We start from the raw sequence: 14,875 nt of genomic DNA, 5'->3' as shown, positions 1-14,875 counted from the left end.
GCGAATTTCCTTTGGCGTAAGCCACGTGGCTACTGTATATGTTCTTGGTACATTGTGTATTGTATATATGTCTACCTGACCTAGGGAAGGGAAAGAAAAACAGGGTGTAAGATATCACAAGAAATGTACACACTGCCCTACTATATAACTGTACCCCTTTTGCACAACACCTTGTCAAAAAATTTTTGTTTAATTAATAAATAAATTATAAAACAAAACAAAACAAAAAACAGGCATGCTGCCAGGGAGCCTGATGGCTCATGCCTGTAATCCTAGCTACTCAGGAGCCTGAGATCTGAGAATTGAGGTTTGCAGCCAGGTAGGGCAGGAAGATCCATGAAACTCTCATCTCCAAATAACCAGTCAAAAAAGCTGGAAGAGGAGCTGTGGCTCAAATGGTTGAATTCTAGCCTTGAGTAAAAAAGTTCAAGGACAGTATACAGCCCTGAGTTCAAGCTCACACACACACACACACACACACACACACACACCCTAAAATAGGCAAATTACCTCAATGGTAAAGCAAAAATAGGGGGAAAAAGTCAATCAGAAGAAATTGCCAGTGAAAACCTATATTGCTGCTCACAACATGTGAACAGTTTCTTTGGGGATATTCTATTAGGATCTTTGAGGATATATTAGGGCATTTCCCTTGGTTTCTGCACAGAAGGTCCTGCGAGTGAGCTGTCTGCCACAGGATACCAGCAGTGCTCCATGGCCCATTTGCTGTTGAAACTATGTTTGGCAAGTATCAAATGTCTTTGTTTCTTTTCCTGGTCATTTCAGGGTTGATAGCATTTATTTATAACCAGAGAGATTCTAAACTTGGCCACCAGCAGCTCAGAGAGCAATGAAGGCTTGGGTACTGCTGCAGATCAACACCTCTGTTTGCTCAGAGGCAGCACAGGCTGCAATTTAACTGCAAGAAGCTCACCCCGGTCACTCCAATAGAAGTTTTATAGGTATGTACATGAAATATTTTTCTGGTGTACGTGTGTGTGTCCTTACTGTGGCTTGAACTCAAAGCCTTGTATTCTCATTCAGATGGACTATCAGTGACTTGTCTTGGCTAGCCTCAAGTTGGGATCCTCAGATCTCAGCCTCCTGAGTAGTAAGAATTGCAGGTATGAGCTACTGGTATCAGACTTGAAACATCTCTCTCTCTCTCTCTCATTTGCTTTTATTATCTTCAAGTAGTTTTACCAAGAGGTCTTAATTCAACATGTCAGTTTATGAGTACAACGCATATTGATCTGATCAATGTCACCCCTTTCGTCACTGAAACATTTTTTTTTTTTTGGCCAGTCCTGGGCCTTGGACTCAGGGCCTGAGCACTGTCCCTGGCTTCTTTTTGCTCAAGGCTAGCACTCTGCCACTTGAGCCACAGCACCACTTCTGGCCATTTTCTGTATATGTGGTGCTGGGGAATTGAACCCAGGCCTTCAGGTATACGAGGCGGCAAGCACTCTTGCCACTAGGCCATATCCCCAGCCCACTGAAACATTTTTAATGGAGTCAATGAACATTAATTCCTACAACATACCATCTACATATAACCTGCAAAATAATTCTAAAATATTGAGATCTCCTAATTAAAGTAGGGGAAAAAAACCTTCTAACTCCAGTGTTTATTTTGTGCACTAAACATTTAGACTTAACAACTAAAAAATAAAGCCAAAGTAAGCACAATGAATGGAAAACAGGAAATACACTGTGGGATACAGATTGTGTTTTGTCATTGGCTGGTAAAACAAAGGTCTCTTGCATGAAATTGTTTGTTGTTGCTGCTGCCAGTCTTGGGGCTTGAATTCAGGGCCTGGGCACTGTTCCTGAGGTTCTTTTGCTCAAGGCTAGCACTCTATCACTTGAGTCACAGCACCACTTCCAGCTTTTTTCTGTTTATGTGGTATGAAGAATTGAACCCAGGGTTTAATACATGCTAGGCAATCACTCTATCACCAAGCCACATTCCCAGCTATTGCATGAAAAATTTAATCTAAATAGAGCCTGGGCTGGAGTGTAGCTCTGTAGTAGAGCCTGTGCTTAGAGTGCATAGGTCATGAGTTCAATCATCAAACCATAAAGTAAATAATAAAATAAGTTGGGAACCTGTGGCTAAGACCTGTAATCCTAGCTATTCAAGAGGCCGAGGTCTGAGAATCACAGTTCAAAGCCAGTAAGGGCAATAAAGTCTGTGAAAATCTCACCTCCAATTAACCACCGAAGAGCTAGAAGTGGAGATTTGGCTCAAAAGCTTAGGGATAGCACCCAGGCTCTGAGTTCAAACCCTAGGACTGGCACACAAACCAAATGTTAACATTAAGAGCATAAATCAATGAGTGCTGGTGGCTCTTGCCTCTAATCCTACTCAGGAGGCTAAGTAAGATCTGAGGGTCCCAGTACAAATCTAGCCTATGTAAGAAAGTCTGTAAGACTCTTACCTCTAATTAGCCACCTGAAAACCAGAAGTGGAGCTGTGGCTCAAAGTGGTAGAGCACTAGGCTTGAGCAAGAAAAGCTCAGGGCCTTTGAGCCCAGCCCTGAGTTCAAGCACCACAACAACAATGTGCATAAGTCCCAATTCAGGCACTGGTGACTCATGCCTGTAGTACTATCTACTGAGGAAGCTGAGATCTGATGATCACAGTTTGAAGCCAGTGAGAGCAAGAAAGTGTGTGTACAATTATCTCCACAGCCCTCCCTCCCCAAACAGAAAAAGGACAGAAAGAAGAGCTGTGGTTCAAGTGGTAGCATGCTAGCCTTGAGCAAAAAGTTGTTTAGGGACAATGCCAGGCCTAGAGTTCAAGCCCCAGGACCAGCACACCACACATACAAAGTATAAATGATTTTGATTTGGGACTTTTTGTTTTGTTTTTGCTGATACTAGATCTTGAACGCAGGAACCTCATCCTTGCTCAGCTGGCATGCTCTGCCACTTGAGCCATACCTGTAGCCAAGCTTTTTGCTAGTTAAATGGAGATAGAGTCTTTTGGACCTGTCTCCTGGCTGGCTTTGAATCATTATCTTCCAGGTCTCAGCCTCTTGAGTTAGGTTTACAATACTAAGTCACTGGTGCTGGATGTGATTTTGGCTTAGATCGACTGCCGCCTAGTGTTTCATTGTTGGTATCACTAGCATTATTTCAAAGTTGAGATCCTAAGAATGGAAATAAATGTCGAGCTCCTCTATGACTGGCCCAGTGCAGTTTCTGTCCTTTGTAAAATCACAGGTCATGGTCACTTCTTTCCTTTTCACTACCAAAGATGTCTAACATTCCTGACCACCCTGTTGAACGTAAACTCGAAAGGCTTGAGTCATTTAAACTGGCATACCCTTCACTGTGTGTGGACAAAGCTATCCTCATTTTAATAGGAATAGTAACATCTACTTCAGTTGTTCTGATTAAATGAGTTAATGTACTTAATGTATTTACAAAAGCAGCTGAAACATAAAAACTTAGTGAGAATTACCATCATATATCATATGTGAGCCCTTAAATGGGAACACAAAATTTAAAAGTAGTCTTTTTCCGGGCTGGGGATATAGCCTAGTGGCAAGAGTGCCTGCCTCGGATACACGAGGCCCTAGGTTCGATTCCCCAGCACCACATATACAGAAAACGGCCAGAAGCGGCGCTGTGGCTCAGGTTGCAGAGTGCTAGCCTTGAGCGGGAAGAAGCCAGGGACAGTGCTCAGGCCCTGAGTCCAAGGCCCAGGACTGGCCAAAAAAAAAAGTAGTCTTTTTCCAATACTGAATACTTTGAATTCAGTGCCTGTGCTCTTGCTGTTTGCTTTTTTGGTTGGTTCTCTGCCCCTTGAGCCATGCCTCCACTCTGGATTTTTGCTAGCTATTTTGAAAATCAAGACTTTTCTGTTTCTTAGCTTTAAACCACAATCCTCTAGCTCTCAGCCTCCTGAGTAGCTAGGATTATAGGTATGAGCCACTAGGACTCAGTTCAAAAGTAGTCCTCATTATTCCCTCTCTTTCAGCTCAAAAGCAGTCTTTATTATTTATTCCCTCTCCCTCCCACCCTTCTTTGCTTCCTTCCTTCCTCCCTCCTTCTGTGAGACAGGATCTCCCTATGTAGCTCAGGAGGCTTTGAACTTGCAATCCCTAGCACTGGGATTATAGGAGTATATCACCATATCCAGTTTATTTTCCATTTTATGGTCAAAAGGCAGTTTGTTTCCCTGGAACAATCTGGGCTATTTTGAAAGGTCTACTATGGGTAAAAACTTCTTTACAAATATTTCTATTCAGTTTGGTTTGTCTTTTCATTCTCTTTTTTGCCAATTTTATTTCCTTGTAGTGCTTAGAGCCTTGTTCATTAGGCAACTGCTCTTCTACTCAGCTATATCCCCAGCCCTCATCAAGTAAATTTCATATTTTTAAGCTCATCATTTTTTTCCTTTTATGGGTGATACTTTTGGTATCGTCTTTAAGATCTTCTTGCTTAATCACAGGTCATGAACTTTTTAAAAAGTTTTACATATTTAGGTAAGTGTTCTAATCTTAAATTTTATAGGTGTGAAGGTGTTCCATCAAAATTGCTGGTAAATAGTCACTCTTGATATAAATTTTCAAAAGATGGTAAGAATTTAATCTTTATTTTTCTTTTGGTCAGTATCAGGACTTGAATTGGTGTCCTTGTGCTCACTTGGCTTTTTTGGTCACAGCTGGTGCTCTACCTCCTGATCCACATACCTACAGTCCTCAGCTTCTATTTCTGCTAACATTTTCTGATGGCCAAGTCCATGAGCACAAAGAAGTACATTAGTGACTTCAAGTGTTCAGTAACACCCTAGTTTTTGTATTTTCTTAAAATTACCTGTTGGGGAATAACACAATGAATGACAGCCTCCAAATGCTTTGCAGTTTTGCACTAACTTGTCCAATGAAGCCTTTTCCTGTTTCATGCATACATACATACTTTTTTTTTTTTTTTGCCAGTCCTGGGGTTTGAACTCAGGGCCTGAGCACTGTCCCTGGCTTCTTTTTGCTCAAGGCTAGCACTCTTAACACTTGAGCCACAGCGCCACTTCCTGCTTTTTCTATAATGTGGTGCTGAGGAATTGAACTCAGGGTTTCATGCATACGAGGTGAGCACTCTACCACTAGGCCATATACCCAGCCCTATATACATATTCTTTAGCCACCCTCAGACTCTCCTGGAGATTGTACCTAATTTTCTCAGTCCTGAAAGTGCTTTTATCTGCTCCAGACACTGAGAGGCTAATTCTTTGGCCACTTCTAGGGCAATGAACTGTTTTACCAGAACCAAGGAGGTTCTCATGGCTTTGGACCTCCTGTTAGAACCATGAAGTCTAGGCAAATGAGACCTGGGCCACCTCCTCATTTATGGCTTGGTACTGACTTCTCAAGCAAAGAACCGTTCAGTACAGAAATGCATGCAACTCATTAGGAGCCAAAACCAAATCACTCCAAACCCCATTCCAAATCATTTTACCTATTTTTATTTTAGCCAATTGTAGGGCTTGAACTCAGAGGTTGGGCACTGTTCCTGAGCTCTTTTGCTCAAGGCTAGCACTCTACTGCTTTGAGCCACAACTCCACTCCATTTTTGAGTGGTTAATTGGTGGTCTCACCAACTTTCCTGCCTCATCTGGCTTTGAACTAAAATCCTCAGATCTCAGCCTCCTGAGTAGCTAGGACTACAGGTGTGAGCCACAGGCAACCAGCTTTATTCTTGGAACTATTAATACTGCATCTCAGCTGGGTGCCGGTGGCTCACACCCATTTTTTCTAGTAAAGCCATTAATTGTAAAATGTTCTGACTAGTTTGTTTTAACAATGTAACAATTAGAAACCTGCATGAAGTTGAAACCACAGCAGTCAAAGTGCACTCAGCAGCAACGCCAAGTCTATAGTGTCACCAGCAACTACAACATGGAAGCCCAGCCTGCACAAACGCAGTGGAGTTCCAACAATTTCCCACACTCAAATCAATCATGCCATCTTCGTGTCATAACTCCCCAACCACTTTAAAAAAAAGTACAAAACTTAAAAAGGTATAGGCAATTTGGACACACAAAACCAGGCAGCTGGTTGGCCATGGTCCTATGCGTTTGCTTTGTTCCTCAACATGACCTATACTTCAGCCCAACCTAGTTCACAATCCATATCACATACCAAACCATGATGAAAAACATCCATGGTAGGGGCAAGGATACAATCACCTGGTTTGAGGCTGATGGCAAAACGTGGATTGCTGTACATGGTGGCATTCCTGTGGGGAGGGGGCAGGCAGGCAAGCTTGTGTATTTGAATGCAAGCCTCTTTGGGATGAAGGAACATGACCTAAACCTGAATGAAGCTGATGCTTTTCAAGAGGGAGAGCTGGATGTCTAGTAGCATGAAGTTCAGACATGGTCAGCAAAGATGGCAGCTATCATCCACCCATTCATTCAAGGTGTACAAACTGCTATGGGTGTCTGCAGCTACTGCTGAGGGCTCTTTATCTACACCTAAAACCAATTCTACTTCACACTGCACCACCAGAATACTTGGTCCAGTAAAATTTTATTTTACAAATAAAGTTTTAATGAATCCCGATGAATGAATACAAAAACACATCTTGACAAGTGAAGATACTTGGCATTATTCTTCAAAGCTTCTTCTAGGTCCTACTGGTACAGGATTAATTTATAGCAAAACTACTTGATGGGGGCTGGGGATATGGCCTAGTGGCAAGAGAGCTTGCCTCGTATACATGAGGCACTGGGTTCAATTTCCCAGCACCACATATACAGAAAACGGCCAGAAGTGGCGCTGTGGCTCAAGTGGCAGAGTGCTAGCCTTGAGCAAAAAGAAGCCAGGGACAGTGCTCAGGCCCTGAGTCCAAGCCCCAGGACTGGCCAAAAAAAACAAAAAACAAAAAAAACCCCAACAACTTGATGTTTACTGAATCTCAGATTCTATAGATGACTCAGAATGGTAATTATAGATTCATGCCAGCCTACCAGAAACCAATGTAACATTCTTGGTGAAAATATTTCATTCCTGCATTTGTACTAACCCATGAGCTGTCTTCTTATCCTCCATGTGATGCAGTTTGTTTAGGAATGTGGTGTGGAAGTTTGAAGTATCTGTGGGTGAGATGAGCAGTCCATGACGATGGCTGGGCACCCCTCCCCACCCCAGTGGTGATGAGGGCTGGGGCTTATTATATTGACATCTCAGTTATCAGCGATCCCTCTATACAGAACCAACTAAGGGAACCATGTGGTCAGAAACATAAGGTCTAGACAGGCAGAGCCCCATTCCTGCAGGATAGGATGTAACCCTCTAGCTCTATAATGCGGGCTAGTCAAATTACTGATTTTTTTTTAAAAAACTGGCATGAACAGTTAGCATTCAATAAAGTATTCAGAATCATGAGTTGCTTTTTCTTCGTCTTCGTCTTTTTTTCCCTGACTCAGCAGGGGTTGGAGTCTCTTTTATTTCTTCTTTCACACTGGATGCAGGCTGTTTAAAAACTATTTCATCATCTTTATCACTCAGTTCAGCCACTTCTGATTTTCGTTTCTCCAAAAATGTTGGTGTACAAACTGGGGTGGGGCCCTAAAACAAAAGAGATTAGAATATATAAGTGTGGATTGGCATAAGAAAAAACTTAATCCAAAAGTGTGACATCCTTTCTGTATAAGTACCGCACACTAACCGATTGTGCCACTGGAGCTCCTCCTTTCTGTTTCTACAAGCTCATCATATTATTTTAGGCTTGTTTTCATCTTCTGTTAAACAACTGCAGAGAGCCAATTAAATTTAGTATAGAAACTTGCTAGGGCTGGGAATTCACTAATTAAAAAATGCTCAGGGCTGGGAATGTAACTTAGCAGTAGTAGAGTGCTTGCCTAGCATGCACAAAACCCTGGGTTCAATTCCTCAGCACCACATAAACAGAAAAAGCTGGAAGTGGTGCTGTGGCTCAAGAGGTAGAGTGCTAGCCTTGAGCAAAAAGAAACTAGGGACAGTGCTCAGGCCCTGAGTCCAAGCCCCAGCCCTGGCAAAAAACCAAACCAAAACAAAAAATGCTCAAGTATAAATTCTTGTTTTTTTTTTTTTTAATTGCCAAATCACCAGTTAAGGACCTACCAATACTGTCACAACATTAAATCTGGGAACTAATGAAATGATAGTAGACTTCACTCCTTCAAATGACTTTTGTAATGCCAGATGCCCAGAATATAAAGACAATCATACCTGGCTATCCACAGACTTCTCAGGGGTGCTTTCTGAAGAAATTTTGTTTTTCTTCTCCTTGGGCATCGCTGGATGTTTTCTCTTAGATATAATCTTGAAATAAAAATTTAATACTTTTAAGAATGTACATTTACACAATAATCAGTTGTTCTGAATACTTTCCTATTTGTACATTTCTGAAAACCAGTGTTAGAGATAAGAGTCTTACAGACTTTCCTGCCTGGGCTAGCTTCAAACCACAATCCTCAGATCTCAGTCTGAGTAGCTAAGATCACAGGCATGAACCACTTAGTACCCATCCTATACTCACTTTATAATAAATGATACAGTTTTTCTTACTGTGGTAAGGGGAGAGATCCAGCAAGCCCTCTCATTCACATTTCTTTGCAAGCAAGAAACTCAGAACTAGGGCTAATATATTTCTGTATGCTGGCTCCTATTCAACCTCTTCACACATCTAAATCACATTTGATGTTTTCTGGGTAATTCTGACATGTATATTTTAGAATCATTTCCAATAGAAGAATGACTGGGCACAGAGGCCTGTAACTCCAGCAGAGGATAGGAGGACCACAGTTTGAGGCTAGTGCAGGCATGAAGTTATCAAGACCTCATCTCAACGGACATGTCAGTATGTAGTACCAGCTATGCAGGAAACCTTAGGTAGGTCGATCTCCATCTGAAAGATAACTAAAGCAAAACAGAACTAGGAGTGTGACTCAAGTAGTAAATCATCTGACAAATGTGAGTCTGAGTTCAAACTCCAGTATCACCAAACTAGTAGTAATTAGAATGGCCAAAAAAGAAGAAAAAAGGACTGAAAAAGAAAAAAGGACTGGTGTTTAAAGCCAGCTGAGCAGACAAATCAGATTCTTACGCCCAACTAGCCAGAAGTGAGGTATGGGTCAAGTGGTAAAGCACCAGCTTTTTGAGAAAAGAAGCTAAGCTCTGAGTTCAAATCCCAGTAACAGCACAAGAGAAAAAAAGATCACTTTGGGCTGGGAATATGGCCGAGTGGAGGGGCTGGGGATATGGCCTAGTGGCAAGAGTGCCTGCCTCATATACATGAGGCCCTGGGTTCGATTCCCCAGCACCACATATACAGAAAATGGCCATAAGCAGCGCTGTGGCTCAAGTGGCAGAGTGCTAGCCTTGAGCAAAAAGAAGCCAGGGACAGTGCTCAGGCCTGGAGTTCAAGGCCCTGGACTGGCCAAAAAAAACCCCAAACAAACAAACAAAAAGGATCACTTATAACCTTGATGTTTACTGATAGCTTGTACCAGATTAAATATCACTTAAATCTGGTAATGTCACCTTTACATGGTAATCGAAGAGCATTATGGCTGTGGTTAGTGGATTACTTTCAATATCTGAAAGTAGATAATGAAGAAAAGCAAGAGATAAGGTTTCATAAAGAAAATTTACCAATGAAGGAAAACTGTAATCAATTCCTTTTGCTGCTAATTTCTTCCTGAGTAAGGTTTCTTTCTTCTTAAAACGCGCTTCCATCCGCATCTTTTGTTCAAAATTCCTGTCCTGATTATAGCGCTTCACTGCTGGGTATGTGGGATAACGAAATGGAACATTCCATTCTTTAAAAAGTTCTTCATGTACTTTTTCTGGTGGCATAAAACGACCTGTTTTTAAAAAGATAAAGTTTTAAGCCAACAAGAAAGAATTTTAATTTCAAACTTCCCCAGTAACATTTCCCATGTCATAAAGATAATATGGCATATCAGAGGAATAGGCTGGCCAGTTCTATCCCAAAGCTAATGCTGTGGGCAGAAGTCTCAAATCCCTAGCTCACATTCTTTCTTTCTGCTGTCTCCCCCAGGCAGGACACAGCAGTTTTAGTTGGTACTACAGGAAAACACCTTTCAGGTCCGACCCAGCACATTCCCCCCAGGTCCCCATGAAGACTCATGCTTGTTTTTTTTTTGGTGAGTTGTGGGGTCTGAACTCAGGGACCTGGGTGCTGTCCCTGAGCAAGGCTAGCGCTCTACTGCTCGAGCCATGGTGCCACTTCCAGGCTCATGCTTTTATGATTTCTATTTCTGGCTTTTGGGTTGTTTATTGGAGAGTCTCATACTTTCCTGCCCAGGCCAGCTTTGAACTACAATCCTCACATCTCAGCTAAAGATCATAGGCATGAGCCACTGGAATTTACAAGAGCCCTGCTCTCATAGATTGACCTCCACCTGGTTATTTTTCTCACAAGAATGGGAATTGAAATAGATACCATTTGGGCAGCCTGGGATGATCATTCGATCAGGAACACAGGCAAACCAGAAACTTAGCTCAATCTTCCAAGGACAGTGAGGCCTATGCAAGGATTCCTGTAGTATATGCTGGGAATGAAAATGTCAGTGACTCTACCTGCTCATTTCTGTGGGATACATTTCTAATCTGGGTATCCCTCCTCTACTCCTTATGGCTTCCTGTGCGTGAAGAGCTTCAGGCAAAGTCATTTAAAATGAGTTTGAAATATCTTGCCTTTGACATAACCCTACTTAGACTCCATTAACTGCTTGGACTGCCATCAGAATACATTCCCAACTCCTTAGACAGTAAGGCCTTCATTAATCTGAGCTGCATGCACCCTATTTCTTTTCTTTCATGTCTTATAGAGAAATACTGTCACTGGCATCCACTGTCCCCTCAGCCACAGATGACCTCAATCTTGCACTCTCATCAATGACACCTCCTCAGCACCAATGGAGCATGAGGTTAGCTGTTCTTCCTGGGCATGCCCAAGTAACCTATCCAATTCCACTTCACAGCAGAACTCTCCTGCTGGCAGAGCTTAAAATCACTTCCAACTGCCTGGAAAACATACTCAAGCCCTAGCAGAATCAAAGCAGAGCAAATGGCATGTCCAGACCACGCCACAGCTCTCCCTCCTATTGCCATCCACCCAGCCGGAGGCATCCATGTACCATACTTACACACTAGCATTCTACCACCGAAAAGGTAATTGTCCATGGTGTCGGCAACTATCTTGGCTACCTCCTCAGATTCAAATTCCACAAACGCGTAGCCTCTGCTATTTCCAGTCTGTAATGGAACCCCCCCACAAAACAGTTAAATTCTAACAAGTCACCAAACTTCTAATGTCATTAGTTCAAGTAACGAAAATTAATTCTGTAACAAATAATTTTATGGTACCTCCTATTTCAACTTCAGCTAATGTATTGGGGGGGGGAGGGGGAAGAAAAACCAGCCTAAATACCATGAAAAAGCATCCAATCTTCAAGTTGCCCCTGAGATTTTTTGTTATGTGTAGTCAATACATAACTACCATGGCTGGAATTTATTCAGCAGCCACATTTCATATCATAAAGGAAATCTGATAGGCCACCACAGTCTTTGAGTTGTTTACTTGCCAAACAATCATGTTAAGTTTAACACAATTGCTTCAAAATAAAATTTACAGAGGGGGCCTGGGAATATGGCCTAGTGGCAAAGAGTGTTCGCCTCACATACATGAAGCCCTGGGTTTAATTCCTCAGTACCACATATATAGAAAAAGCCAGAAGTGGCACTGTGGCTCAAGTGGCAGAATGCTAGCCTTGAGCAAAAAGAAGCCAGGGACAGTGCTCAAGCCCTGAGTTCAAGGCCCAGGGCAAAAAAAAAAAAAAACCCAAAACACAACAAAACAAATTTAATGAGGATTCCCTGTGCTTAGTGGTAGAGACTTGAGTGGATGAGGTCCTGGATTCAAAATACTTAATACCAAAGGGGAAAAACAAAGTAGCACAATCCTCCATTTTATACCTAACAAATAAGAACTCAACTCCTCACTGTCACTAAGCTTAAATAAGAAAGTACTTTGCTCATTTCATGACAGCAGTGACTGGGTCACTCAAAGAAAGAGCATTAGCATTCTCTGAAACCCTTGCCCCAAGTTCCAGCCCTCTGTGCCACCTTGTAAACAGATTTTCTCACTTGTCTTAGTATAAAGTGTATTGATTATGCCTAAATACCTACATTGGCTTCTGGCTCTAATACTTGGGTAAAACTTAAGTCTTTTTATTCCATAAAACAACTTTGAAATAGCCACGCTCATCATGAACAACCCTAAGTGCTAATAGTACTTTACAGTTTCATATTAAATTCACTTTTGGATATGGATAAAAAATGGTAACATGATCATGGAGATAATCATACCACTTACAAGATATGGCTTAAGCTGAGGGAATTAAGAGCAATGCCCCCACCATAAAGCTTATTAACCCTGGGCTTAATAGCCACAGAATGAATGTTGCACTTACTAGTTCTGCTGATATAAGCTAAGGATTCCAAGCAATTACTTTACTTTATTAAAAAATTTCTTTATTGTCAAAGTGATGTACAGAGGGGTTACAATTTCATACATAAGGCAGTGAGTACATTTCTTATCCAACTTGTTACCTCCTCTCTCATTCCCCCTCCTCCCCACTCCCCATCTCCCCCCACGAGTTGTACAGTTGGTTTACACCATATATTTTTGCAAGTAGGCAATTACTTTAGAAAAACAAACATTTAGAATAATATTGATTTTGTTTCAAATTCTAAACTTTATTTTCCTACATCCAGAGTGAAGTCTGTTTGGATAAGCAGTATGTGAACATAACTACAGGAATACAGACATTTGAAAAATGAACAACTCAATTTGGTTTTACAAAAACTTACCCTTTTACTTCTGGACAATCTGAACCTCGTAATAGTGCCAAACTGGGAGAAATAAGCCTGGATCTGATTTTCATAAATTGCTTTAGGTAGGTGGCCCACAAAGATCACTCCGGGAGTAAGATCGTCTTCCTTTTTCCGCTGAAGACAAAGACCAGATACACATTTCTAGTCATCAACAAAGGAATAAACAGTGGCTGCTTGATGGTTCTCTTCCTATAAGGGCTGTCATCATACCCTTACCTTCCAGATCAAGAGTATTTTATGCTAAAACCCAGAGTATATATATCAACTTTGATGTTCGGTGCTCTTTTTGGAAAATACTTTGCTGGGGACTACAGATGTGTGCCACTGCGCCTGGCTCACTATCTTTTACGAGCTCCGAGATGAGTATGCTTACAATCTGCCTGAACGCTCGGTTAGATCTTTTTTTTTTTTTGGCCAGTCCAGGGGCTTGGACTCAGGGCCTGAGCACTGTCCCTGGCTTCTTTTTGCTCAAGGCTAGCACTCTGCCACTTGAGCCACAGCGCCACTTCTGGCCATTTTCTATATATGTGGTGCTGGGGAATTGAACCCAGGGCCTCATGTATACGAAACAAGCACTCTTGCCACTAGGTCATATCCCCAGCCCCTCGGTTAGGTCTTTGAGGTCAAAGAGAAAGCCTTAGAGTCCGAACTTGGAGCCCAGTGCCTGAGGCTCACGCCTGTTAGCTACTCAGGAGGCTGCGATCTGAGAATCGCGGTTCTAAGCCAGCCGGGACAGAAAAGTTCGTGAGACTCCCATCTCCATTAACTGCTCAAAAACCGAAAGTGGTGTTGTGGCTCAAGTGGTAGAGCGCTAGCCTTGAGCGCAAAGAGGCTCAGGGACGGCGCCCAGGCCGACATCAAGCTCCACAACGATCCAAAAAAAAAAGTTCCCCGAAGTCCTGACGGGGTTATTTCGCAGTTTGGAGGTGTCATTCTTCCCAAGCTGCGTCTCGGCTTCTCCCACGTCACCACACGCCTCCCTCTAAGTCCCCAAGGCCTATGTGGTCAGACTCCGAGCAGCACAGGCCTGTGGAGGCAAAAGCCTGGCCTTCGTGCCCATGAGGAGGCCCCCACCGTGCCGGTGAGCGGGCGCACGGGGACAGAGGCCGAGCGCGGGGACCGAGTCGGGGAGACCCGCTGCCTTGTGTAGTCCCGGCCGCGGCCGCCTCTCACCTTGGTAACGCGCCGGCGAACCTGCACCACGTCCTTCTGAAACTGGGAATCTTCCTTCGGGTTCAGCGGCAGAATCGGCGCGGGGGGAAGGACGAACGCCGCCATCCCGAAAGTGCGCAAGAATTCTACCCGCACGCGGTGTCCCGGAAGTGCCTAGCGCTAGGATTCCCGGAAGCGGAAGTAGGGGTGGGAGGGGGCGTGGCCAAGGGCGAGGCCAGTGTGGGGTGCGGGGGAGCGGCGCTCAAGAATTCCGGCGCCCCCTGCTGGCGGCACATGACATCGTGCCTTGGCCATCTGTCAAAATGGAATGTACCAAAGACCGCGTTTCTTTCTTTCTTTGCCAGTCCTGGGGCTTGGACTCAGGGCCTGACTTTTTGCTCAGCACTCTGCCACTTGAGCCACAGCGCCACTTCTGGCTGTTCTCTGTATATGTGGTGCTGGGGAATTGAACCTAGGGCTTCATGTATATTAGGCAAGCACTCTTGCCACTAGGCCATATGCCCAGCCCCCACGGCCACGTTTCTAAAGGGGTCAAGGTGACAGCTTCCAACAATACCGGACGGCTTACAGCTACCACTCCGTGTGTACAGCGCTGCCCGGGCGTCCGTTTCCCAGTTGCTGTTTTGAGACTGCTTGTTGTGGTTTCACAGACTAAGGAGATTCTCTGAGGCAGCTTTCTAAAATCATTGGGACTACTCCAGGGTGCCATCCGTCACTGCCTTAAAGTTTTTTATTTTGGCGGGGAGGGGAGGCCGTTGTAGCTCACTTGTAGAGCACTTGTTTCC

At 43.4% G+C, this 14,875-nt stretch overlaps 1 protein-coding gene across 1 annotated transcript; it reads right to left on the bottom strand.

Annotated features, from left to right (window-relative positions):
* Positions 1-6,869: 6,869 nt before the first annotated feature.
* On the bottom strand, positions 6,870-14,248 carry Nifk (nucleolar protein interacting with the FHA domain of MKI67). Its single transcript, XM_048329621.1, has 6 exons — positions 14,091-14,248; positions 12,894-13,031; positions 11,168-11,276; positions 9,648-9,859; positions 8,223-8,315; positions 6,870-7,580 (listed from the first exon to the last, which is right to left on the bottom strand). The coding sequence occupies exons 1-6, from the start codon at positions 14,193-14,195 to the stop codon at positions 7,392-7,394; spliced, it is 846 nt and encodes a 281-aa protein (XP_048185578.1). The 5' UTR covers positions 14,196-14,248; the 3' UTR covers positions 6,870-7,391.
* Between the last annotated feature and the right edge of the window lie 627 nt (positions 14,249-14,875).

This window comes from Perognathus longimembris, chromosome 20 (assembly GCF_023159225.1).
Source record: "Perognathus longimembris pacificus isolate PPM17 chromosome 20, ASM2315922v1, whole genome shotgun sequence".
Classification (NCBI taxonomy): domain Eukaryota; kingdom Metazoa; phylum Chordata; class Mammalia; order Rodentia; family Heteromyidae; genus Perognathus; species Perognathus longimembris.
Note: the sequence above shows the minus strand (reverse complement) of the source record. Positions and strands in the feature narration are given on the sequence as shown.